The 27,783-nt window shown below is 42.9% G+C and overlaps 1 protein-coding gene across 2 annotated transcripts in view; it reads right to left on the bottom strand.

Annotated features, from left to right (window-relative positions):
* Positions 1–27,783, bottom strand: part of STAT4 (signal transducer and activator of transcription 4) — a 72,680-nt gene that overhangs the window by 18,691 nt on the left and 26,206 nt on the right. For both annotated transcript variants that reach the window (XM_019554599.1, XM_019554598.1), the window contains exons 3-13: positions 20,470–20,568; positions 18,469–18,561; positions 15,649–15,727; positions 12,124–12,209; positions 10,978–11,129; positions 9,385–9,543; positions 8,441–8,533; positions 7,552–7,611; positions 3,771–3,788; positions 3,596–3,689; positions 3,134–3,178 (exon numbers count right to left, since the gene is read on the bottom strand). In XM_019554599.1, coding sequence (XP_019410144.1) covers positions 3,134–3,178; positions 3,596–3,689; positions 3,771–3,788; positions 7,552–7,611; positions 8,441–8,533; positions 9,385–9,543; positions 10,978–11,129; positions 12,124–12,209; positions 15,649–15,727; positions 18,469–18,561; positions 20,470–20,568 — 978 coding nt within the window. The remainder of the gene's footprint in view (positions 1–3,133; positions 3,179–3,595; positions 3,690–3,770; positions 3,789–7,551; positions 7,612–8,440; positions 8,534–9,384; positions 9,544–10,977; positions 11,130–12,123; positions 12,210–15,648; positions 15,728–18,468; positions 18,562–20,469; positions 20,569–27,783) is intronic.

Below are 27,783 nucleotides of genomic sequence, written 5' to 3'. Positions count from 1 at the left end.
GCATCATGAAAAATACAGGAAGCTCTGGCAGCCAAGCCCATAGGAGAAAATGAGAGCATTGGGTGGCCATGAAGGAATAAAACACTGTAGGTACACAGTGTCTAATGCTGCACGAACTCAAAACAAAATACATCTTTTCATTTTAATTAGGAGTGCACCAATAGAGATTTCCGGGGCTAATACTGATATCTGATTTGTAAGGAGGCATTTCGGCCACTACCGATCCGATTTCCGATACGTGGACAGATAGCTTGAAGAGCAGTGTCCTGCTGGTAAGTCTGTTGTGGTGGAAGAGGAGGGGGAAGGGAAATGGTGTGTGGGGGTGCAGATTGAGGCCCCTGTGGTGAGGGAGGCAGTGGGGCTGGAGCTGGGGCAGGTACTGCCCAGCTGGGGTGAGGCAGGGTACAGGATGGAGCCATGGCTTGTCTAGAGGGTGTGAGGAAGGAAGGTGGCTCCCACTGCTGGGTGCACCCCAGGAGGGCATGTGGGGCATGTGCTCCCCTGATCTGTGTGGGGCAGGGCAGGGTGCTACTGCAGGCTGGGGTTACGCCAGGCTCTTCCTGGCAAGCTGAGCCAGAGGCAGGCAGCAGCAGCAGCACTGGGAGGGGGGTTACAGGTGGGGAAGACTGCAGCCACCCCAAAATTTGCCATTGCCCCCCCAATCCTGCTCCCAGCACTGCGACCCGCCCCACCCCAAGCACAGCCTGGCCCAGCCCCCACTGGGAGCAGCCCTGCAGAGGCCTGGCCCCAGCCTGCAGTGGCAGCCCACCCTGCCCCACGCACAGATCTGGGGGCACAGAACAGCAGGAGCTGCCCCCACCTCTCGTGCCCCCCAGATGAGCCGTGGCTCCATCCCGTGCCTCACCTCGCCCTGGCTGGGCAGCACCTGCTCCAGTCCCAGCCCTAGCCCCACTCTTTCCCTCACCACAGGGGCCTTGATTTGCCCTCTCATGTCCCTTCCTGCCCCCCCCCGCCTTTCCACAACAGACTAACCAACTGCATGAAGCTCTCCATGCTGCCAAGCTATGCTTCTCGCTTCCTACATGCTGTGCTGCAGCTGCACGCATGCATGGGGCATTTATCGGCCATATTATCGGCCACATCAGGCTGATTTCCAATACAGTTAGTTTTCTTTACATCAGAGCCGATCCGATATCGGACTGATGTATCGGCGCACCTATAATTTTAACAATAGTACGTGAGACAAAAATGCTTGACTAACTATATGCAAGTAGATTGAGAAGAATTTTTAGTAGAAAGATTAGTATTTGTTACCATATTTTAGGTTTATTAAATGCTTTTATTTTAAGATGAACAGTCTCCTGAAACAAATCAAAATTCTATTTTCTTATACAGTAAAAGCCGTATTATCTGGCACTTATATTAACTGGCATGCTCTACTAACCGGCATGCTGGTTGACATGGCAAGGTTTGCTGAGTCCCCACTTCACCGACTGTGGGCCATGGCCTAGTGCAAAGCAGCCTGTGTGGGGCCATACTGACGCTAGGGAGTGAAAGCCTGGCGCACTGGACGCAGTGGCCCAACCAGGTAAAGATGCCTCTCAGGTAACCAGCATATTTGGTTATTCAGCAACCCCCATTTCCCGTGGGTGCCGGATAACAGAGCTTTTGCTGTCGGTATTTTTCAAATAGTAATTTTTAGTGCTAATTATGATTGTATAAACTGTTCTTCAACTCATGTAATAGTACATGAGAAACAATTAGCAAAAATAATGTTAGAATTATGAAGGATGGATTCTCCATTGCACTTTACCTTACGTTATAATCTGTGCAAAAAGTGTATAAAGCAAGTGTAAAAGACTGCTAAAGTAGAGAAGTACCATTTTATACCCAACTCTCTGTATCCACTTCAGGCTAGTGCAAATTACTTTGTAAGGTGCAAAGTAACAGAGAACTAGTTCCTGAGTTTTAGTCTTACTAGTCAAAATGTGAATTATTCCATTCACAAATTCAGCACCAGTCTGTAAAAAATGTCTCTTATTTGGTTTGAATTTCCCTGAAACTATCCATATTAATCACTTCATTGTGTACCTAAACACTGTTACCAGAGCCTGGTTTCTATACATTTTTTTGTATTGTCATAATTATGTCTGTCATAATATGATTTCCCTTCCTTAATTTTTACCGGTACAGTTTTACTCATACAACCACTTTATGTGAATGCATTTATATTAGTATACATGTAGCTGATATTAAGAGAGCTCATTCCCTTTCCTTGATAGGAATGTGTTAGATAGTCTAAGCATTTTACCAGTGAATTTGCACCCATGCTAGGAAGTTGTTACCACTTAAACAGGCTGATATAGATTTTATAATATAAGCATAGTTAAAATAATACAGTGTTTGCTTCAATATGATATTTAAAAAAAAAAAGATACTGTTAGAAAGGAGTCATTCCAATGTTGTAAATCATGGACACGTGCATGTGTCAAGAAGTATATACACTCCCCCCAACCGTCAGAAGGTATACCATACTGTTAAATGTTTGCTATTCTATAGATTGTAATTGTCACAATTTAATCTAACCACAAGAGGGAGCACTAAAACCAGCTTCAGATAAACATTTTAAGACCTAGATCAATTCTAGTTGAGCTAGACACAACTCCACTGACTTTATACAATTGTACCCCTGCTCCATTTGTGAATTTTCACCTAGAGAATACTTATAAAAGAACAGTTTCTGCAAGAACCAAAAAGATTTGTGGAATAATTTCTCGTTTCTAGTTTTATAAGAACCTTAACAGCTTTTTTTAAAAAAAAAGTAAATGTTGGACTCAGGACATTCAAGGCATGTCTCCTTCTGGTAGAACATATCCAATTATTCATTTGGATTACTATTTCCTACTTTCTAACATAACAATGTAGTTGTACATAATTGAGGGTTTTAATTATCACTTCTAAGAACTGTTTATTTCTGGAAAAAATCATTTATCCTATCATATTATCAATGTTTATTGTTAATTTTATAAAATCCTTAATTATTTAGGAAGCTAACAGACTTACTGATAGCTACGATATGATGCTTAGACCAAGTAAATTTTATTCTAAAATACTTTGAATCATCAAAAGAAATCCTATGGAAAATAAAACAAACAAAAACCCTCTTACTAACCTCATTTCCTTTGCTTCCAGCACTTGATTTCATTTCTTTGGGTTGCTGAAGAAAAGAATACAAGATTTATATTCAGGGAATTGGAAGACAGAAGTATTTACTAGTGATATTTGTGACAGTGGTTTCATTAGTATATATGAATAGTGATAATCTATTTGTGGTGTACATCCCTTGAAAATTAATATATTTCTTCAAGCCAGCTGTTCTGTCTCAAAACAGCAAATAATTACATTATAAATGGGTAGTAAAACCAGAATTTGCTTCGAGGCAGTTTGTATTTGGGTGTTGGCTTTGTGTACGATACACATAATACCTATACCTAACGCTTGAAACAGGCTCTGACTATGCTTCTAGGTAAATCCATTCAGCAAAATATTTTTTGTTTTGTTTTCACAAGGCAGTTAACTGATGAGATTTGAGTAAAATTGCATAAGTAAAGTTGGTAAGTACTGGCAAACTTACCAAATGCCGAAATTCTACAGACAGACTTCCATTTGCAGATTCATCCATATTCATAGCTTTGACATGAGTACCACACAGAACAAATCTACGATTGCTAGAAAACACAACAATGTAAGCAGCAGCAACAAAAATAATGAATAATAATTCAAGAAGTTTCATAGTTTAATTTTCTTACCTGGCAGTTGAAATGTTCCTTAAAAAAAGGGAAAAAAAGAAAAGATCTTTTAAATCAGGGTATATCTAACAGATACCTGCACTGTATAATGTAATTCAAGGAAAACAGACTAAATTATGAGTTGGTCTTCTTTTTTTAGTTACTTGGTCTTTAGGGCTGTGCAAAACGACTGTGTTTTGATTCAGTTTCAGATTCAGCCATTTTGGAGGACAGTGATTCGTTTCGGTGTTTTGGATCATTGTCCTGTTCTGTTTCAGCCAAATCTCCTCCGAATCTATTTCAACTGGGCTGCAAGGGAATCTTCGCACAGCCCTACCTACTGAGCTGGGTGGGGTTTGGGGCCGGAGGCTTGGGGCCCCAGTGGAGAGCAGGACAGGGCCATGAGTGGCTTGTTTGGGGGAAGGGAAGGGCCACTGCCTTCCGTGCAGGCAAGGAGACCCCTGCATGGATCTCTGATCCCTGTCACGCCAGGTCATGGGGCAGGGAAGCAGTGCAGAGCAGCAAAAAAGCCTGCTGGTCCCTGCTGCATGACTTGGCTCTGCAGGGAGCAGAGATCCATGCTGGGGTCTCCTTGCCACCGCTGCCTGCCTGGCAATGTGGGGCTGTGTTGGGGCAGGCAGCAATGGCGAGGAGACCCTGGCACAGATCTCTGCTCCCTGCAGAGCCAGGGCATGCAACAGGGATTCCCTAGCCCCTGGTTCGATTCCCCAGCTCTCTGATCATTCCCCCAGTTTTTCCTGGGGGGGCACAGGCCCCTGGATCTGCACATGGGGTTTCAGCAGGCTGGTGCTGCAGGCTGGGGCCAACTGCAGTCTTCTTGGTGCTGCCTGCTGAAACCCCAGGCGCATATCAGGAGCCTGAACTGGGGAAATGATTAGAGATCTGGGGGAAGTGATCACAGAGCTGGGGAATCTAACCAGGAGCTAGATGTCAGTATCAGAACAGTCCTTCTCCCCCTCTTCTTAGTTTTTGTTTCCCTGCAGGCCGGCTTCAAAACTTCTTAATTCTCCTAAATATTTTGGAAACATTTCGGTGCCTTCTGATTAATTTCAAAGCTTTATCGGAGCCTTCCGTTTTGATTCAGATTTGGTATTTAGGGCACCAAAACGGCCCGAAATACCTCCAAAATGAAATGGCTGCTGAAATTTCATGCACCCTATTGGTCTTCTATCAGAAGCATGGACACATTGTCATTAGTGATAGGGTTTAATAAGTGCCCCCCCACCAGAATTTTCACTATCAGAACTGCATGTGCCCATCCAGATGCATCATTCTGTCTAACTGTTTGCATCTGTGTGTTTTAGGGAAATGCAGGCATCTGTACAGTAGGGCACAATACCTAGAAGGCATGCACAGAGCAGCAACATGGGGAGGCAATATCCGCTCTTTGTCCTATTGGACAAAGAGATGGAAGGAAGGCAGAAGGCAGGGCAGAATGCACCTTATTACTGACTAATTCAGAGTTGCAACAGCTTGCTTTTTCAAATGCTACGAAAGGACTTGAAGGCACCCAAATAGAGTGCTTTAAATACACTAGTTAAAAAAATTTAGGTGTCATGTCTACCTTGTATTAATATTAAAAATAAGGAAAGAATACTGAAGTATTTCAGTAAGGCAGCTAAGTGTCTGCCTCTGTCTCTGCAAAGACAAAATTAAATTAACCAGCTATAGTTACTAAATCAAGGGTAGGCAATTATTTCAGATGGAGGGCTGCTTAACAAGTTTTGGCGAGCTGTTGGGGGCTGCATAGGTAGCTCTGCCCTTGGTCACCACATTGCGACCAGAAGTCCTGCCCCATAACCCCTGACCTTTGTCACTGGAAGTCCCTCACTTTGTTGCCCCTGCCCCCAAATACTCCTTTTGGGCATGGGGGTTGCCATCTTAGAACCAGAAAAAACCCAAATAATATACTAGAAGTCAAACACCTACTACAATATATTTTAATTTTATTACAAAAAATATTTGTCATGACTCAAAAATAAAGTGTGTGCATGTATGGTGGGATGTGGGCGTGTGTGTGGAGGGTTGTGGCTGTGTAGTGGGGCATGGGGTATGTTGGGTTGTATGTCTATGTTGATGGGAGTTGTGGGGGCAGGGTGTGCATATGTGGGTTTGAGGGAAGGTGGGGGATGTAGGGACCTCACACACACTCTCCCCATGGTGTGCAGCCCCCACTGCCTGGCAACAGCAGCAGGCAGGGAGGTCAGGGTGCTCGTGCCCAGCAAAGGCACAGCTTCAGCCAGCACTGTGTGGAGGGAAGGAGTGGAGCTACCCTACCACCGGGGCTTTCCACCATGTGCCTGCAGCTCCAGCACTCGCAGCAGGGGAAGCCCTGTACTGGAGCCTGCTGCCTCCCCCACTCCCTGCTGTGCAGGTCCCTGCACTCTAGTGGGAGTGGAGGGGGCCTTGCCCCTGCTTCCCTGCAGAGTCCAGCACGGGGCTTTCCCCGTGGGAGTGCAGGAGCTGTAGGCCTGGAGGCAGTGGGGGCTGCACTCCATTGGGGGGAGTGTATGGGGGATCACTACCTCCCCCAGTTCCCTCACATGCCACACATCCACACCCAGCCCAGCTGAGCTCTGCATTCCTGCTGCCCCTTTGGGTGCAGGCTCCACCACGCTGCATTCCCGCTTCCCTTCAGCTGCAACTCCACCCCCGCCTCCACCTGCCCTGCCACTTCACTACCTGCTGCCCCGAGCAAAGAGTTTCCAGCTGCAGAAGGAGCCCCACCCAGTAGCTGCTGGCCAGACTGGGCCCTTCCGTCCATGAGGTTGGGAGTAAGGCCCAGTAGGGTATGTTAGGGGGGTTGCACACATGAGCGCCTCACTTCTACCTTCATGGGCGGAAGGGCTGGGTGGGATGTAAAGTGTTGTGGGGCCCTGTGGACCAGATGAAAGTGCCTGGCAGGCCAAATCTGGGCCATGGGCCATATTTTATCCACCCCTGTGCTAAATATATATTACCAGTCCACCAAATATATATTTAACTGTACTGCCCGAAGTTGACTCACTGAAATCAACTGGATTATTAACAGAAGTAAAAAGTGTATGTATGTGTAAACCATATTTTAGGGATTGTTATACTACTAACTGGTTACAAATTCAGTTAGAAATAGTAATATGTGGAAGGGCTAAAGTTCTGCTGAGAAGAGCCACTGAGATACCTAAAGCTCCCATTCTCTCAGAACCGTAGAAGTTATTTGTAATGTGTTAATAAATCAGTGTTAATAAATCAGTGTAACCAGCTTTCTTCAAGTACAGGAAACTCAGGGAGATGTTTAAATCTCTTATGAAACCCCAAGCTCATGTCAGGTTCACTTGTGCATGAGAAACTTTTAGTGAACCTGGGCTCATTTATGAACCTAGCCAAAACTCATCAGTTGCAAATGGCTTTGCCTTTGAGGTTTTTGGTTTGCGTAAAGGGGACAAACATATGACTCAAAAGCTAACAAAAGCTTTTGTATGAATCTGCTGCTGCCAACTGAGACAATCAGGTTTCACATAAATCTTGTAAAAATTTTCACCATAGAGATGTTACTTATTTTTTTTTAAATTTGAAGCAAAATATGTTGTTGTTTTTTAAAAAAAGAATAGCTCTAAAAACAATCTTTCACTAGTTATGGAACCTAATAAAATTACTGGAACTTAATAAAATTATTTGCTATCCTAGTAGGTCTTTGGTTTAAAAAACACATCTTTCAAATCACAGAGACCAGCAAATATAGGACTTTGAGTCCTGCCTACTTTAACAGACAAGTGTATATCTTTATTTCAAAGTTACTTACTTGTCAATAGTTGCTTTCACTCTGATCTGGTAGTTCAGTTCAGGCAATTTAATTAGCAGCCTGGGAAATTAGAAGTGTGAATGATCAAAACCAGAAACTCTTATAAAGGTATTAGTCACCAAAGGGCTGATAGTCCCTGACCAAAAGTCTCTAAAAAACCTTATTTTAAAGAAAACAAGACCACTTATCTAGAGATGCATTAAAGTAATTTGAAGGATCCTGAGTTTAGGAAGAGGATATGCATTAGTTCAAGGGACAAACACCATTCCCTCCATTGTAACCGCAAACAAATTGAAAAAAATAGCAAGGGACTAGATTATAAATACATTTATCCTTACAGCAACATTGTGGGGAACACTATGACAGCAGATGTGAAGGGTTCATCTACCTCACAGACACAGATGGTTTTGTTCTTTCTATTCCTTCTGCTGTGAGTTCCACTGCCACCTGGTTTTTATTATCAGAGGAGGTAACAAGCTGTAGGGAGCAGACTCTGAGTTGTTAAAAATGCAGGGAGCCTCCAGAAATGTAGCATGGTATATTGTTAATGTGCTAAAGTACTCCTGAAGTTAGACCTAAGCTTGTGCAGTGTTAATTGTTATTTACCTGGTCTATCGTGCCACTAGAGCAATAACTCAATAAAAGAATTCTTAAAACTGTGACTGGGCAGAATTCTGAAGATCTTGCTGGACAGAATCTGTTATCTTCTCACTCTCGATACTGCCTTACTCTACATGTTGTCATGGGTAGTACAGTCTAGTACTCTGTAAGATTTTACATAAGAGAACTCTCACTGAAGTCAATAGGATTTATGTTTGAGTATATTCTCTAGGATTTGATTTGGTTTTTATTAAATTTTGGAACTGTTATATAACCCTCCTCTACTTACCTTAATTTAACAGTGAACTGTATTAAAGTTTTAAGTACCATTGGCCTCTGGGGGTGGGTTGGCATGCAGGGCTGCTTTTCAACCACAAATGAACTAGTTTGAAAGGAAACAGATAAAATGGTTAGAAACACACAAATGTACAGACCTACTCAAAAAGCCACAGAAAAACACAGTGCTTTCATCATGGATGCAGATTTCCCTGTGTGCACTGGAACAGCAAAAGTACATCCAAATTCAGCTCCTAGCTTTCTGTTTACTGTTTGTGAGTTATTTCTACAAGAAATTGGTTAATGGATTATATTAAAAACAAAGGCATTAAATAGTGCTGAGCTATCCCATCCAGTTAAAATACACAGGAAAATATCTTAACAAAAAATGAAGCAGGGAAATACACTATGAAACTGACTCCAATAAAAATAAATACAACAATCTTTTTATATTTTTGGCATCATTCAAAAACAAATGGCTAAATTCTGTAAAGAGACCAAGCCAGTCCTAGGTATATGTTAATGGTTCAGTCACATGGTACATCCATAGCACAGCCAAAACAGTAACAATGAAGTATTTACTTTTATATTACGTAAGAAACAAATACAAGGAATGAGAGATTGTAGGAGGCAGTCCCATGGTCAAGAGGGGGGCACTGAAGAAACTGGCACTCCCTAGTTGCAGACCAGGCATTATTATCTGAGGCATGTGGACAAGTCCCACTGAAATCAATAGGAGTTGTGTCTGCATTATCCAAAGCCAGAACTTAACATGTTAAAGCTGAACCAGCAAAGCTGTTGAGCACTCACAGCTCTTTCCAGCTTTAGTTAGAATTGGAGATGATCACTCCCTCTGAAAATCAGATTCTAAAATCATTGCAGGTATGCTCCTTTTTGCTCCCTTCATTTTAATTATTCCTGCATTTTAAATAATACAAGTTACCATAGTTTACATACTTCCGGAAAAGACTGTAGAGCAAGAAGTTGACTCTTTCCAGCATCTGAGGTCTTTGCAGTGGAATAGGATCCCCATCATAAGTCAGTTTAGTCAGGAGCTCCTCAAGCTTTTCTAGTTGTCTTCTTACTTGAAAAAGACTCTCTGCCAAGAGTGTAAAACTATTGTAGAACAAAAATAAGGCACATTCCTTAGCATTAGAATCTATTGTGTTATAATAAGCAATTTAAGACCTAGTTAGAGAAATCAGCATCTGTATTGATTGATGTTTATTAGTGTTATTGTGGTAACGTGATCTTAGCTGCTATTTACATGGATATATATACCAAATTGCTCCTTTCTGCTTTGCACGTTCTCAAGAAGCATAATTTGCACCAATTTGAGTCTATTTTTGATGTACAGGAAGCAATATGTATCTAACACAATGTTTATAATCATGCAAATGCTATTTTTTCACCGTAGATTAGTGTTCTTGGAGGACATGTTCTTTAAGAGAATTACATTTTTATCCCATGGAAGCGTTATGAGGGAAATGAGATGGCCAATCTCAACAACATAAAGAGGATGACCGAAAATTTAACCCAAACACACTTAGCTAACAGTTCACTTTAACACGGTTTGTGTGGCTGAAATCCTACATGACCCTTAGAACAGTATCCTCCCCTCACATAATTAACTGTATAAAATAATTAATAATTCTCCTGTGCCTCTAAAGGATTTTAGGATTTGTCCTACTGTCATCCATCACAAATTTGCATAGCTCCCTAAAACAGCGTCGGAAAGAGTTGGTTTAAATAAATTGGAAAAAATACTTCAACGAAATAAAAGAAGCTATTTTGACCAAAATAAAATACGTATTTTTTCTAAACATTTTCTGAAGAAGGATGAAATTCTTTTTGGTATTCAGGTAACATAGTTGTTCATTTTTAAAGTAATTTTCTCCTCCTTTCTTTTTTCCTTCTATGCCAGAAACTTCCTAAGAAATAAAACATTGTTGGAAAGTAGTGAACACAGCAGCAATGTTCTGTGCTTCAGTTATAATTGTTAAACTTAATTTATGTTCGTATTTGTAACTTGCAATGTAGATGTGACACCTTCCTTTTGAAATTTGTGTTGCTGTCAAATATAGGGCATTTTCTCCCAGATAGCTCCTGTTTAGTGCAATGAATGACCTACTGTTTCAAGTTTGGCACTCAGTGAGTCAAAGCATGAAATCTTTACCTAGTTCTTACCCAAATAAAACTCCCACTATTTTGAAGTGACAACCTCAGTAAGCATAGTTCTTACTCAAACAAAACTCCCTTGTGAGACATTTATCTGGGACACTTGTTTGCTTTTGGTTTGACCATCTGCAAAAGTTTCATCTCTATGCAGTATATTGTAGTGATATTAATTCAAAGAGCAAATTATTCTTGTTAGTTGACTGCATTTTAGTTATTTACTTCCTTAGCTGCTAATATAACAGGAGTATGCTCAGCTAACTCATATGACAACATCTCTGATGGGACCCTGTCTTTTACATGTGTGCTGGGCTTCTGTGAAGCAGCAGACTTCCTGTGGTTTTCAATTACATTTTAAATTAACTGCAGGTTTACCAGTTCTGGAGTTGATCAAGCCCACCATGTAGAGGGCCTCCAATGCTGGCAATTTGCTGGCGCCTCTTCCAATCTAAGAGCTCTTCAATTAGCATGTTGTTCATCAAGACGTCAATTTCATCTATTACCTGCACTATTTTACTGAGAACTTCCTAAAAGGAATAGGGAAAGTGTTACAAACTGGCCACAAAAGACATATACAAAAGTTATAAATTAGTTCAGTTATAACAATTACCGTAATATTTAATGTTAGAAAAATATGAAATAGGTTAGTGTGCTATGCAGTATTCTTTATCCTGTTATTAAGCCTCTGTCTTGAAACAGTATGTTCACATGACTAGGAATTTACATGCGTCATGTTCTAAAGCTTATGAATTAATTTTAATTTCTGAGACAGTGGTTGTACTTAGCTCATATTACTTATGATCTTCTTAATCTCTGATTCACCCCAATGTAAATTAGTCTTGAATATTAACTATGTATTTGTTTACTTGTAATTTTTGTGGAGTGTATTCATTACATGCATAACAACTCTAAGAATCTGATATTTACAGGTAGTGTTAAGATCAAAAGTTCCCTTCTACAACTCTAAATTGCGTCTCATATCATTTTCTTTAACTGTGACTATATCACATAGAAATACATCGAAATGGACAAACTGTATTGACCCAAACAAATAACCTCTAATGAAGTGTTTTCCTTATCACCAAAGAAGTTGATCTGGTCATGTTCACAACAAACAGTTTGCATACAACTGAATTCAGAGATATGATGCTTGGTTTTGTAGTTACAGGATTATGTTTATCTGCTTTCCTGACTGCAAAAGCTGCAACTTGAAAACAAAAAAGGATAAGTCCAGCTCAATGCAAAGAGGCTCCTGTGAGCTGATGGGTTATCCCTTAAGCTCCAACTGGTGTGCACAGGTTTATGCTCTTAATCAAGCTCTTTAAAATTATTAGTTATTTAACTACTTGCCAGATAACACACATGTATCTACTACAACAATCCCTGTATATCTAGAATACAGAATCACTTTTACCTGCTTTTTATGAAGTTAAATTTGTGCAAGTGCTTCCGTAAATTTGATTATTTAGTGTGGGAAAAGGGGGAAAAAAGCAAATAAACCACAAATGACACGTTACCAACCTTTCTCTTGTAGTCTAAGGTATTGAGCATATCCTGCAACGTCAACATTTCCTGTTTAATGAGGGCACTGTTTTTGTCATTCTGTTCTACAAGGGAAAAGGAAAAAAAATCATCTGGTAAACTGAATGTAAAATATGTGTGTGTATGGGGGGCATGTTTACATATAATGGGAGGGAGGGGGAAAAAACTCTGAGCAGATTAAATTCTGCTAGCTAGCTTATAATGTTTGTGAAGTTATATAATATAATTTTAGCTGAATGGACTAGCTTTAATATGAATTTAAGGGTAATTATGAAATTTGGGTATTTTTTTATTAGTAGGACAGGAGTGGGAAGACATGTAATATATAGAAATGTACTAGTTTTGTGTGTAAGTATTTACTCTTATTTGGTATACAATTTTGGTTTGGATAGGAGTTAAGTGACTTGTTTGCTGTGTACTTTAAAGTGTGCCCCAAGCTTCATTAACAAATAATGTGTATCCCAAGCTTCACTGACAAAACTAAACTTTTTTGGAGACACAAGGCATGTCTATGCCACTTCTGTACTGAGCTCAAGAGCACCTACAAGATGCATATTGCCAATATGCTTTCAGTTGCATGTACTAAATCCTAGAAATGAGGCAAAGTAGTTGCTTTAGAGGCCCTAAGTACATACCACTAAATGTACCCTAGAAACAGAGTATAATAGCAGTGCTGGGGGCTGAACTGAACACTGCTCTAAAGAAGCTATATTGCTTTGTTTCCTGGATTTGATACATGTGCCATGGGAGTGATCAAGCAGGGCCTTCTTGGTGGTCTGCCCCAGGTTGGCAGAGACACAGAACATAAATCCTTAATGTGAAATGCATATTTTCGTAGATTTCATAGACATTAGGTCTGGAAGGGACCTCGGAAGATCATCAAGTCCAGCCCCCTGCCCCAGGGGCAGGAAGTCAGCAGGGGTCATAGGATCCCAGCAAGATAAACATCCAAATGTCTCTTGAAGGAGTTCAAAGTAGGTGCTTGAACCACCTCCGGCAGCAGTCTATTTCAGACCTTGGGGTCTCAGACTGTAAAGAAGTTTTTCCTTATGTCCAGCCTGAAACGGTCTTGAAAGAGTTTGTGACCATTTGACCTTGTCATCCTATGGGGCGCTCTGGTGAACAGACGTTCCCCCAGATCCTGGTGAGGACCCCTGATAAACTTATAGGCAGCCACCAGTTCACCCCTGAGCCTGCACTTTTCCAGGCTGAAGAGTCCCATGGCTCTCAGCCTCTCGTCATAAGGTCTGTTTTCCTGACCTCTGATTATGCGCATGGCTCTCCTCTGGACTCTCTCAAGCTTCTTCACATTCTTTTTGAACTGCAGAGCCCAAAACTAGACGCAGTACTCCAGCTGCAGCCTCACCAAGGCCGAGTACAATGGGAGAATGGATAATGTTTGTCAGTAGTGAATGGATGCAAACAGGTTACGCATTTCAGATGAAGGACTTTCTGATGTTAATCTTCATGGGGATTTTGGAAAAATTTACAGTTCTGAGTATTTGTCATTGTGCAGTGCATTTCCTCCTGTTCACCTACTGGCTTCAAGTCTATCTGGACTCATCCCCTTTTACCCTGCAGCAAAATCTTCTCTATCATTCTCACACTACTTTAAAGAAGAATTTGGTTTCAGCTGTGTCTGTGCTGACTAAGGCATGGTGCTTCCCATTAAAATCTGTGCTCTCATGCAGTGGAGTTTGAGACATGCTGGGTGCAATTTCACGAGCAATTAATATGAAGCAATAAACTCCAGAGCTGTTTGAGCCAGAGTACACTACTTCTGGGCGCAGTGTCTACATGTGCTTCTGGGACAGTAGCACTTTGAGCTGGGGTAGAGCTGGCCTGGCCTGGCCTAGCAACAAGTTCAGGGGTGGTTAGTCCTGGGCTCTGGGTGGCATGGTGGGTGGTAGAGGGGCTTGCTAGGGCATAAGGGTGCTGAACATGGAGAGCCATGTGGCTAGGTGGCAGCAATGAGACTGGCCCCTGCCCAGTCACCATCTACACATGTGTTTTGGTGCAGTTTATTACTCCGCCATAAGACAGTACTGTCCCCCCTGTCTTATGGTAGAGTTATATATTTACTGCCTCATAATACTGCTGCATGTGTAGACAATGATGCTTTACTGCAGAGCTAATTAGTTTACTCTGCAGTAAAGAGCACATGTACACACACCTACTGAGTTCCAGTATTATACAACAGGCATGTCTAAGAACTCAGGGGCTGTAAGACCTTGATTTCTCTGTACTGATGGACCTCAGTTTATCTTTGAAGGAGACAGCTCCATGCAGAAGTTGTTGCTGCATGGCAGGCTGCAGATCCTAGAACTATACAGACTGCTCAAGCATGTATGCAAAATGTTTATCAGTTAGTAATTACCCACTAGGTCAAAAAAATGAAACAAAAAAGTCGAGACAGTGGCTAAAAATTTGTTTCATATGACTATGTAATAGGGAAACAGTGGAGTCCTTCATATCCCATTCCTTAAGAGGAAGGGTCATGTCAAACATTAAGAAATTATTTAAAAAAAAAAGTTTTCTAAATTAAAGAGATCATCATTTCCTCAACTTGGTAAAACTGCTGTGCTTAGGGAATATACATCTGAGCAATGAAGACATAATTAACTTATAACTCAAGAAGTGTATTTTATGACACAGATTACAAATTCACATAGGGCATGTCTACACATGCATTTACTCCAGTCTAGATTTACTGTGTAGTAAGTGTTTTTGGGTAGATGTCTACACATGCAGTGATTAAAGAGAAGATTTGCTCCCAGTTTCCTGTAGCCCTGCAATGTGCCCCTACTGCCACAGGGGAAGCTACAGGCTCTCCCAGGGTGCTAGCCCAGGGGCTGGCAGGGAGTAGTGGACCAGGAAATAGCTGTCTCCTTGCCCTAGGGGGCTGCCTGCTGCTGGGGCAGGGACAATGTCCCCCTGCCCCGACAGCAGCGAGCTCCTGGCCCTGGTTCCCCAGTCAGGGGCACTGGGCTTGGAAAGATCTGTAGGAGAGTGTCTCATGGCTAGCTGCCCCACTGGTGAATCGGGGCAGGGGGCTGGGACCTACCCCTCCCCTGAAGCTCTTCCTAAGCCCTTTGTTTCGATTTCCTGATTGGGGCACAGGGCCGGGACCTGCCCCTGACTGTGACAGTTCCTGGCCAGCCCCAGAAGCTGGCTGTATGTGCAGCCTGTAGCTGGCTTGAGACTGCCTGAAACAGGACAGTGCCCAGCCACCTCCAGGTTGCATGTGCTTTCCCACACAGTCTGGGGCTGGCTGGGACTTGTCTTGGCTGGGACCCGCTTCTGACCATCTCTAGGCTGTTGGGGAACTGTCCCCATGCAGGAAGCTCCCAGCCCCTGCTCCGCAATTACACGTACAATCGCGGAGTTTGGGTTGGGGAACTTGTTCCCTGCGCAGCTCCGTAAATATGGAGCTGGGAGGGAGAACAGGCTTGGGTAACCTACACTTTCCCATAGAATCTTAACATAAATAATAAAAAGGCTTACCTAGACTCTGTATTGTCTTATATCTGAAGTCAAATTCCTCTTGCAGATCTTCTAAGTATTTGACATCTTGTTCTGTCATCTTTTCAATAAATAAATAAATAGGATGTAAGGAAGTATTCACATCTGTCAGGTGCTAATTTATGTTAAAAATAACTAAATTCTAGTGAACTTCTCAGGGTAAATTTAATACTTCCCTTTTCCATCATTTGAGAATCCCTATGACTAGATAGAACTGTTTATCTACTAGTCACTAAAAAAGGAATGAAAGTATGTCACCATATTACACATTTATATAAGGGAAGACACACATTTCTTTCAGTTTGTGGCCCAGAAAAATCAAATATTTATCCTCTCTCTCACTCTGAAATTCCTATTGATACAATCAGTTCCATCCATCACACTGCTATGGCAAAATTCTCACAAATTCTCACAAATACCTGGACCTTGTATGTAACTGAACATACAGTTTACTTTCATGTGTAAGTGCTCCAAATAGTTCATTCACATCCATTTAGTTTATCAATTTGTTTGAAAGTATTAACTTACTAAAATTAGTTGAGACTGTGTGTTCTTTGGTCTATGAAAAACGCAATTATTTATTGGCACAACCCCCCACACAGCACTCTGAACAAGCCTTCCTCTACCTCTCCTTTTCATTGAGGCTAGTCCCAATGGTAATTTGCTGCTGTTGATTATCATTCTTTGAAGAGTGGTTTCACTTCAAAGAATGAAGAGTTACTTTCACTAACTTTATAAATTAAGAATTAAATTTTCACTGTGCATTTGAACATACAATAACCTCTCAAGGAATATCAGGATTTGCATATGCATATCTAAGAAAAGCATTTGTCCTTCCAAGTTAATCCAATAGTGAATCTGCAAGACAAAGCACTTCTACCACTCTGTGGAGACATTAAATACAGGGTAATTTCCCTTCTTTAAACAAAGAATTCCAATTTTTTATTTATATTTATAACTTTTATTTAGCCTATTTAAACAGTTAAATTTTTCATTGTCCTAAGGCCAAACAGGCGAAGTACTGGTTTGTATAACAGACCTAGCACTTCGGGTACCAGATTATCTCACGATATGATCATACCACACAAAAAGCCTAATACCTCAGCATTTAAGTTAATGGACAATTTTGTGTTGACTTCCACAGAACAGTTAAAGTTGTACCTAGGACCAACTTGGTTACACAGGTAGGTAGCCACCAACTTTATTTTTAGATAACGGTATACTGAACTGTGGGCAAAATAGTGAAACAGTTACAGGTTTGGCTTTTTACAGGGTTTCACTTTCAGGCTATAATACTGAAAAGGGTCAGAGGACTCATTAATCATATAATAAAAAGGTGGTTTGTGAACAGATTTATCAGACAAAGGGCTATATATAGACTGTGCCATAGCAAATCTTACATTTTTTTAAAAGTCCTTCTCCATGTCACTAACAAAAAGGAGGCTTAACACCTATACAGAACTATTGGCTTGGAGTTCATCGGGGCTAGCTGCATTTTTGGAAAATTAAAAACCCAGTCTCTTAAGTCACAACTTTCTCACAGAAAGCCAAATCCTTTTTTTTTTTACCTTTTGCATAGGGAATAAACCTTTAAATGACAGGAATAAGGTATATGCACAAGTACATTCACAGGTGCCTATTTTCTATGCACAATTCAAGCGCATCCTATAAAAGTATGGTTCCTTTTAATTGTTTTCGTTGTGCCCCTCCACGCACAAAGGCTGTGGAGTGGCTCTGTAGTTTACCACAGGTCTATGTTCACTCAGTTGGGCTGAGGTAGGGTGACAGGCTGCTAGGCTTCTTTCCCTTGGTTAGAATCTAAAAAAATTCTCTTCCTTGGTGTCTCCCTTTACAATTAAACTAAGAACAACAATGCAAAATCCTTATTCTAAGTTTCCTCTTTAAGCTAAGCTATTTCTAGTATCTGCTTTGTTGAACTTCACATTCTCTGTCCTTACCTTTCCACCTTTTATTGATCCAGCAAAAGATGTCACAAAGAAGCCTTGCTTCTCCTTACTTCCCACTAATAACAAAACATTTCTGAGTTGATGCCACCAAGATCTACTTCAACTGGATGTGTGGCTTAGTCTGCAGAAATAGATGCATAGCTCTGTGCAGAGTCCTAGACCCTGATTCTGTTTCACAGGGGGTGTGTCTACATGAGATGGTTGTTACTATGGCAATGTAGCATCAGTGGGCATGAACAGTGATACTTACGCTACTGTGCAGTAGCAATGAGCTACTGTGCTGTAGTGTGGGAAAAGGACTGTGCAGCATCAGGACTGTGTAGTAACCCCAGTTACTGCATGGTCATTTGGTACTTGCTTAAGCAAGTAACAACTGCACAGTCTGGTGCATGTGTAGCCATGGCCAGGGAGTGACTATGTCTACACTGCCATCATTGCTGTGATGCCAGCTTGTATACAGGTTTCCCTCTGTGGTCAACCACAGTTTTGAGTATCCATGCTTAATATTCTATATTCTATACCATTTTGGCTACCACAGTATACAGTTTTGAGTAACCGCGGTTTTCCATGGCCATGCGTCAGCCTGCCACCTGCCATTTTTCCCATAAGCCTTTTGTCTTGCCAACCACAGTTTTGCCAACCATGGGAACTTTCAGGAACCTGTATACAGGCCGAAATACCTAGCTCTAGGATTGCTAGAAGCATGGCCATAGCATCACAGATTACAGTGCCAATTACATGTTTAGGCAGTTAACCTGAAGTGAAGCTAGCTCAGGTGTGTCTGGACACACAGTAGTGACTGCTGTGTAGACTTACTCTGTAACATGCAACATACCTGGGCACTGTTCTTAATGGCTGATACTTTGTGTTCCACATTTCTTTGTCTTTCTGAAACTACAGAGTTCTGCAGTGACTTTTCCAGTGGCCCCTAGAAAATATTTAATATACAGCATGTTAGATCTTTTTAAATGTATGAAAACAGCAATTCCATTTCCCCTCACATAAAATACTAGAGCTGTCCACCATTTGGGTGGTGGCTGCATGACCCATCGGCTGCAAACCCCTGGGCCACATAATACATGGGCTGCACATGTTGGGGGTGGCCAGCTTTTCACTTCACTGTGTGCAGCCTGGCTCCACTCCTGGCTACATGTAGAGCCCAGATCTGCTTCTGCCCGTGTGTGCAGCCTGGCCAGGCCCACTCCACTGCTGGCCATTCATGCTGCCCAGCTACACATGCTGCCCAGCTCTAGTACCCCACCAGTGTACAGAGCATGGGCAGCACAGACCCTTCCTTGGTCCTTCCACTGCACCACCCTTACTCCCAGGAGTGCGGCAGGAAGCAGAAGCTGGAAGAGAGGGGGAACTCAGAGTCTCTGGCCACAAAGCAGCTAGAGCAATGCAGGGAGTGGCGGCCAAATGGGAGCCTGTGAGCCACCTGTTAACTCCTCATGGGAAGCATGCAGCTTTCAGACCACCAGTTGGACAGTTCTGTCCCAGACAACTAGCTTCACCAAAATTTCTAGCACAAAAGTGGAATTTGGAGTCAGGTCTTTAGCTGCTGTATAGCAGTACAAGTTTCACAGACTTGTAAGCAATACATGCTAGATTTTGAGATCAGAAAGCTAAAAGGACATGATCAGTACTGGCAACATTTCAAAATAGAAAAGAATGTTTAAAAACAACAAAATCCAATCTGAAAAATATATTCTTGTTATATTGCTGAAAAATGGTGTTATTGACTTAATGTAGTAAGTATATAAATCATGTATGCAAGCTGTTACTAAAATGTAGTACTGTATATACAACTTATTTATAGAACAGATTCACTTTAAAAAAACACACCTTGTACCAGTACAATTTTTCTAACATACATATTCAATATTGTATTTAACTGAATCCAAGACAACCTTGAATATAAGACAATCCCCCATTATCAGTTTTTATTTATTTGTGTGTGTGCGTGTATATAGCAGTGGTAGGGAGGCAGGTGGTGGAAGAGGAGGTGGTGGGAGTGGCAAGTGGGGGGAGCACACGGTAGGGGAGGCAGTGGGAGGGCAGACTTCTAACCATCACTCAGGCTCTGGCCTCACTCCAGCCCAGGGCATGAATCACATACTTGCAGCCCCAGCCTGGCCAGGCAGCAGCAGCAGCATGGTATCACCACCACTGCTACTGGGCTGGCCTGGGGCAGCTGATATATATTTATATATATGTGTGTGCGCCTTAGCCCAGAGTAGGGCTGGAGTCTGTTGAAGCCAGAGCCAGGACAAGCAGTAGCAATGGTTGGGGGGCCAGACGGGCGCAGAGGCTGGAGGCGGGAGAGGCAGGCTGGGGCAGGAGGAGGAAGACCTGGAGCCAGAGCAGCTGCCTGCTCCTGCATCTGCTCATACTCAAATCTTATGAGGGGCTTCCCCCCCGTTTTTAATGGTTGGTGGGTAGGCCCTCATCTTGGATTCAAGTCCATACACTACTTAGAGATTTTTCTCATTTAAAAAAAAAACATTAACAAGTGTAGCATTGTATATCATGTTTATATTTTATTTTTAACAATGGGACTTGTTTTAATCATTTCAAAAGGATTGCTTTCCCTGAAAGATCATTCGTATAGTTTCTAAAGATTAGCTGTAACATAGTTTGTAAAGATTAGCTGTAACACTTAAACATTACAGACTCAGGTCTTGTAAACAAATGTGCTTAATTTTAAGCACAAGTGCACAGGTGTTTGGGGATTGGGACCAACAGGCTAAATATTGCCTTCAGATATATTCACTGATGGTTTCATCATGTAAGGACAGACATGGCTCAAACAGATTAATGAAATACAGTGTGTTACCTGTACAGGCATGCTTGCTGCAGCTAGTATTCGTCTCTCTTCTCGTAAGCAGTTTGAGATAATAACGGCTATGTGCATAGGATTACCATGGTATTTCCCCTGAAAACAAAAGTAAATACTACTATAATAATTAAAAGAAATTACAGTAATACAGAAATTATATATATCATAAATCAGTTGAGAAAATATTTGTGTTACTTGAGAAGATTCTGTAACATTTCCAACTATTGCAAACACTGGCTCAACTATGGAATAGTGTTATTATTTTGGGAACCCTCATGTTGATCTGTGTACCTAGAACAGCGTTTCTCAGCCCATAGGTTGCAACCCAAAAGTAGGTAGCAGGACTATATAAAAGGGTTGTGAACAATCATGGAAAAATAGGGAAAATCATGGATTTTCCTTGATTTTCTTTAAAGGAGAAAAACGAGGGAAATCACGGGTTTCCCTTTGCAAGTTGGCAGAATTCCAGTTTGCAAGGGGCTGCTTGGGGTTGGGGAAGCAGGAGGAGGGTGATCAGGGAGGGGCGCCATGTGCATATACACATGCACGTGACAGCCAGGCAACACGGAAAGCAGCTCCCACAGCTCCCTGCAGGTAAGTCTATGGGGCAGGGGGAGGGGTATAGATGACTCATTGGGGGGCACGTGCACAAGGAGTAATGGATGGGGTGGGGAACAGGGCACACTGCCCTCACTTCCCACAGCTACCACTCCTCTCAGGCTGCAGCTGTACCTCAGAGGGGACGTGGGGTGGCAAGCAGCGCAGATGACCCAGGGGGAGCAGTAGCAGCCAGGCCATGGCAGCAGACTAGAGCTGCGGCCCAACACACAAGCGGCCAGTGGTGGGAGAAGGTCAGGGCAGCATGGCCCCACCATCCATTACTCCTCATGCTGCTGGCAGCACAGCTGCCGTGGTGGTCCTGGTGGTGGCAGTGGCAACAGCAAGTCTCAACACCTTGCTCCGATTCCTGTCTGCTGGGCTGTGGAGGTGGCTCCTGCCCATGTTGGTCCAGCCAGGCTGTAGCCTCATGCCTACTGTGGGAATGCACCCCTCCCTGCCTCCACTCTGCCCCACACACTGCGTGGCTGGGACCTAGGGGTGGGGGGCAGTGGGTCAGGAGTGAGGGGCACCAGCAGGGCTAGGGGACTGCAAGTCACGATTCAGGGGCACCAGTAGAGCTAGGGGGCTCCAAGTCAGGAGTCGGGGCACCAGCAATTTGCATTGTGCAAACTATACAATGATGAATTGTACTATTACTCTATTGGGAGTAATAGAGGTCCACAGGCTGATATTGCTGTTAATGTTTTCCTTTTGATGTTTATTTCTGTCTTTAAAATTAAGACTGTTGAGCTGCTTTAACTTGTAGCCTGGGGCCAAAATACTTGTGCGTTTTCTATTTAAACTATTTACTGGGTCAGGATTTGCCATCAATGTTTATAAATGGGTCCTGGTATGAAAGAACTTGAGAACCACTGAGCTAAAAGGCTGAGAATCACCATTTCCAGAAATATCATCTGGATTTGTTTTGAATATGGCTAAATGATACTGTAGGCATATCACAATGTAGTGCTGTGTGGTGATACTTAAGCCACTTCTAAATGAAGTAGCTCTGGTAATAGAAGAAGTACAGATCCATTAATGTTGAGTTCTGCTTCTCAACAGGACTATTTAGCCCAGATAGAGAGCTGTACCAATGTGGTTATACTGCTGGCTCCATTTTGCTAGGCAGACCTACCCAATGTGAAAATAGTGCTGTCACCCAGTGAGTTATATGCACAAAGTCTCCCAATGATACTAATGCTAATTCCACTGAAAAGACGTTAAAGGTAGTGGAAATGATTTTTTAAAATGCTTATACTGTGAAGTATGCCACTAATGCCACTGCAGGTCTTCTTGAAAAGACTTGCTCAAACTTCATGCTCAGTCTTCATTCATATGGTTTATTTACTTGAATATAAGACAAGCCTGATTATAAGATGTCCCCCCAATAATTAGATTCTATATATGGAAAATGTATACATTTGTTATAGTTCTCCAGGTATACAGTCTCATTATTGGAGGTTTGTCTTGAATTTATCAACCTCCCACTGCTACAGCAGGGAAAATAAATCTGGGGGGTCGCATAGCCCCTTTGCCCTTCACCCCTCCCTTATTCCCTCTGCAGCCCCTTTCCCCCTTCTTATTGTCAGACCATGGTCTCCCTGAACACACAGAAATGAGGAACGTATTTGAAAAAAGTGACCTTGAAATAAACATAGGTGTAGCAATTTGCATATAACTACCCATAGACTTAGTCTACCCAGAAATGATGCATTTTACTTTTTTTTGAAAGTGCTGCAGGTTTTAGCACAAGTACTCTATAACCACATGTTTAAGTAGCACTTTGACACTTATTTATTTATAGTGCAAGCTATGCATTATATTAGTCCAAAGCCAAAAGGCTCAGGATTTACCATATAGTTCATTGGGCTGGGTCCCAGCGGATTCAACAGCATTTCAAGCCATGGTGACCCTGCAGTTCAGCAATGCTCAAGTATGTATATATACTCCAAATACCTCTCCACCCCACAAAGGATTCACGTGCTAATTGACCCCCGCCCCACTCATGACAGGAACCAGGTGTTCTTTTCATGAATCCTTGGATCTTCCAAAAGCTTATATGCAGATGAGGTGCAGAACAGCTTGGTCCAGCTTTATCTCATGGTGGGCGGGGCCACAATCATATGTGAAAAGCTAAGAGGGGAGGAGGTGAGGGAGGGATTCTGTGTGAACTCTTTGGGGCCCTGCCAGCCATTAAAGGCTGGTGAAGAAATGGGAATAATTGGAATATAGGAAAGAAAGGTGCAGCTCAGCTGTGGGAGTGAAGAGGAAGTAAAAATGTATACAGTGCAGTGGCTCACCATGACTTGAAAAGAGTTGTTGCTGAGGGGGACTGTGCAAAAGTGGCACTATTGCACATTTTGTTCAGATAGACTGTACTAAAATAGCTTTGGCAGGGGAACTACCATGACCATGATGGCAGGGCAAGTACCCTAACCAAGATAATACAATTAAAATGTCACCATGTAGTGGCGGGTTGCACCCTTGTCTGCTTGCAGAGAGGAATCCCTATGAGAGCCTCATCGTTAGCTTCCCACTGGCCAGCTAACAGTGCAGGGATCTTGGCTACATGCTACCTTTGTGGAAATGGGAGACTCCTCCTTAGCTTGCTCCTGCAGTCACATGGCTGAGGGCAAGTGAAACTCAGAGGCATGCAAACCCTAAGTCTCTGGGTTTGGGCCTGCACATAAGATGCCTGCCAAAGGATTTGGAAGCATCTGAAGTCCCAGGCGGGTGGAAGATGCTTGCCAGTAGTATGCCCACATATGGTTCTTGAATGACTCATGGATTCAGAATTGATTTGGCTGATTTGACTTGGGACACGAAAAATTTTCCTTAAAAAATAAAGGCCGGGGGGAAGGGGAGGAGGAGATAACATGATCTGGTTTCAGCCCAGGTGGTTTTACATACCTGGAAAGAGATATCCCCTTTTTCCTGGCCTAGGGACAGACATTAAAAAAGCCTGAGCCTCAATTGATTTAATCTTTGTAGGTTAGTCTAACCTACCTAGGTTGAACCAGTTTGCAACTGCACAGACATTCCCTCTGGACTGAAGAAATGCAGGCACATACCTGCAGTGGCTCGGGCTAGAAGCCAGGGGGCACAAGAGCAACCCTACCTTCCCTTGTACAATGCTGAGCTGGGGGGTGTGGCCAGGCCTCAGCTGGACCTCTGATTAGGGAAGGGAGTAAACCCCCACTGTGCCTAAACTGTCCCATGCTTTTCGCTGCTCAGGGGACGGGAGTGTTGCCAGCCCCCAGCCAGCACTCTGAGGCAAGGGTGTGTGTGCAGTGCATGCATCTGTTGATAAGACTGAGCTTTTCAATCTCCCTCCCTCTGCTTCTTCATACTGTCTGCAAACCTGACAGGTGAGGGAGCCACCAGGGGGCTGATAACACAGCGTTTACTAGCCTATCAGCAAAACAAAAGCCTCTCTCATTAGTTCAAGGTCTTCTTAAACAGCTTTTTCCAAGGAAGGAATGGTGGAACATTACCAGCTGACCTGTTGATTACTCCGAAAAGCCCTAAGCAGACACTGTTCTGTCTGCCTGTCCCAGTGAAATTGGAAACACACAGACACCTCTCAGCATTAGCTAGCATACCACATGCGTAGGTTGTGTGGGACTGGGGTCCATGCTGTGGGAGATGGGAGGGAGGGGGGAATCCCTGCTTGAGCAACAAGCAGCGAGTAGGGGTTGGGATCTTGGAAGCAAAGCAGACCCTGATGTGCCTACAGTCTCTTCCAGAGCTCTGGCTAGGGAGCAGAGTGTTGGGGCCAGCCCTGTTCTCTGGAGCAGACAGCACAGCCCAGGGCTGCGAAGCATCTGGGATGCTTGGGGACTTTGGTTTAACTTAAACCAGGAAGGGGTTTGGGACAGACATTGCATAAACTGGTTTGACCCAAATCAGTTAAGTCTGATGCTACATTCAACCAGATTTATCTCAAACCCGTTTCAGCAATTTGCAAACTGGTTTATGTGCACTGAACATCTGTTCTGTTACAGGTTTAAACTAGTTTCTGATCATTTAAACCGGTTTATGTGTAATGGCTGTCCCTAGCCTCAGTGTAGTTGAAGGTGGAGACCTATCCATTGTTCCTTTGGCTAGGGGCAAGTGAGACTAGGAGGCATCTAAACCCCACGGCCTCCGACTTGGGGTTGCACGTAGGATGCCTGCCATGGATTTGGGAATATATGAAACCCTTGGCTGAAGAGTCTGGGAGGCAGAATATTTGTCAGTGGTAGTGCCACACAGACGTGAATGATTGAGCTCTGCTCAGTTGATAGAATTCTGAACTGATTTGGCTAATTTGGCCTGAGACACAAAATTAAAAAAAACACATAGTAGGCTCCCATCAGCATGTTTACCCTAAACGGGCCTTGTGTTTCATAGTTATGCTCAGTGCTGGCTGCATTTAATAAACTTCATAGTTGATTTCCATCATTGAGCTCATGCTGCTTTTAGCAACAGGTCACAGAAAAGTAATATATTTAATGCAGTTTCCTTGTATATGAATGTAAGACGAGGGGCCTTTCCCCATGTTGATTATGTGGTACCCCACTTTATATTCCAGTAAATATGGTAATCACATAACAGCAGTATGGCAATACATCCCCAAACAGTGCCCCAATGAGAGTTCCTTTGTCCTAAATGCAAACCCATTCTTAGTAAAATATGGTTCCTGTTTGAAACAGATTACAGCCGTAAAAGAAGTAAGAAACAGTTTGAAGATTAGCAGAAGCAAGCGGGGGTATGAGTTCAACAATAACAAATGTTCTTAAATAGGTAAAATGGAGTCTTCTGTAGTACTAGTAGTTTTTCTTTCTCTTTAAGAAAAAATCATGACCATCTACAATAATCGCCGCAAGCCTATTGGTGCATGTGGATTTACTTTACAGTATAGTATAATTAGGGTTATTATTGTAAAAATACAGCTAAAGACATGTTTCAATGAAATTATAGCCATGAGTTATACATTGTAATGGAACAAATTAACTTTCAAATGATAAGCCGCCTGGCTTGACATGGCTTTCTTGTCAGCATGTTTTTATACGATTTTTATCAGGTTTTCCATTTTCATGTAGCCTGTATTTTAGCAAGAAAAACCACATAAGCATTTCAACATAATAATGTGGCAAGCAGAAAAACTTCCTCAACATACTACACTAGATTAAAGCTGTTCTTACCCTTGAAGAGTTTTCCTCCCAATACATAATACATCCAAAACAATGGAAGAAGCAGCAGCTTCCACTGCAAGACACCCCAGGAGCAGGATCACTGACTTTAATACAATGATGCTAGTTTAAAACTGGTATGGAATGAGAACTGAATCCAAGGTAAACAAAGATTAATTAAAGGTTGTGGTTCCTCTTCGCAAACAGAAAGCATATATATATTTGGAAGCAGCGTCATTCCTAGCAGAGTTCCTTATAGTTTTGCTTTATGTTATTTCAGCATTTGTTTACCACTTTGTATTTTTTCATGCTTTTACTAGTCTTTGTAGAGTACTATGTCTTACAAATTATTTTCCTGTATACTGTTACTCTTTCAGACTTGTCCCACTTCTCCATCATTCTGATTTTAATTTTCATACTCACCCTACTTTGTTCCTTCTGAATATTTCCCTTATTCATGCTTTTTCTTTGCTCGGTGTGATCAATTTCTCCATGCTTAGACCATATTTTTATTGTATCTTATATCAATTATTCCACCAGAGATCAATAAGGTGTGCTTATCTGATAAAGGTGTACAGTCTCATTTTGTGTGATCATATTGTTGGACTCTTAGCAGTTCTTAAATAAAAAACCCTTCTCCACATTCCTAAGTGTGTTTTGGAGAAGGCACAGATTATTAGGAGGAGTTTTTCATTACATATTCTGCCTGCAGTTGCATAACATAAAGGCAAACTTTTCAAAGTAAGACAAATTATTTTAATCTTTGGGGTTGGGTTCTTACTGTGTAACTAGCCAGTTGCCCATCAGGAATGGTGGGGGGGAAGCATGCAGGGATGAAGCCCTCTGCTCCCCTCCCTTCCCCTCCCCAGTCCAGGCCTCTTTACCTCTTGCTGCTTGGGGTCCAGGTCTGCCCCCCACTCCCCAGCGCAGTGGTGGGGGGAGGGTAGGAGTGGGCGGAGGAGCAGGCTCTGATCCGACAAGGGGGAGGAGGGGGTGGAGGAGGAGTGGGTCTGGGCCTAAGTGGGGGAGAAGACTCGCTCCTCCCCTCCCCCTGCTGCTGCCGCATTGGGCTCACTGCTCCCCCCTCCCACCGCCATGGCAGGCCAGCTTCTGCCCCAGCTTGGGCTCGGTACTCCTTCCGGCCTGTGTCTTCTCCCCCCACCCCCACCAATGCCACGGTGTACCCCCTATTCCCCTAACCCGCATCAGGGCACTCCTCCCCCCACTGCAGTTGCCTCAACAGTGACGAAAGAAGGAGGGAGGGGCAGGCTGAGGTCAGAGCTGGTGGCCTCACCCCCCCCACACCCTGTAGTGTCTCGACCCTGCTCCCCCACTGCGCTGCCGCTGCTGCCACCTGCAAGGAGTAAGGGGGGGGTAAGGCCTTGCTCTCCCCACCCTCCGCTCCATTGATCCCTGTGTCCCCACCATCATGGTGGCGCTCTGCCACCAGCTCCTGTTTGAACGTTTGTTCACATTTTGATTGGCTGTTTATCGGCCAGTCAGAGCACAAATAAAGCATTACAGACAGACAGACAGA

This window comes from Crocodylus porosus, unplaced genomic scaffold (assembly GCF_001723895.1).
Source record: "Crocodylus porosus isolate Cpor-Errol unplaced genomic scaffold, CroPor_comp1, whole genome shotgun sequence".
In the NCBI taxonomy this organism is placed as follows: Eukaryota; Metazoa; Chordata; order Crocodylia; family Crocodylidae; genus Crocodylus; species Crocodylus porosus.
Note: the sequence above shows the minus strand (reverse complement) of the source record. Positions and strands in the feature narration are given on the sequence as shown.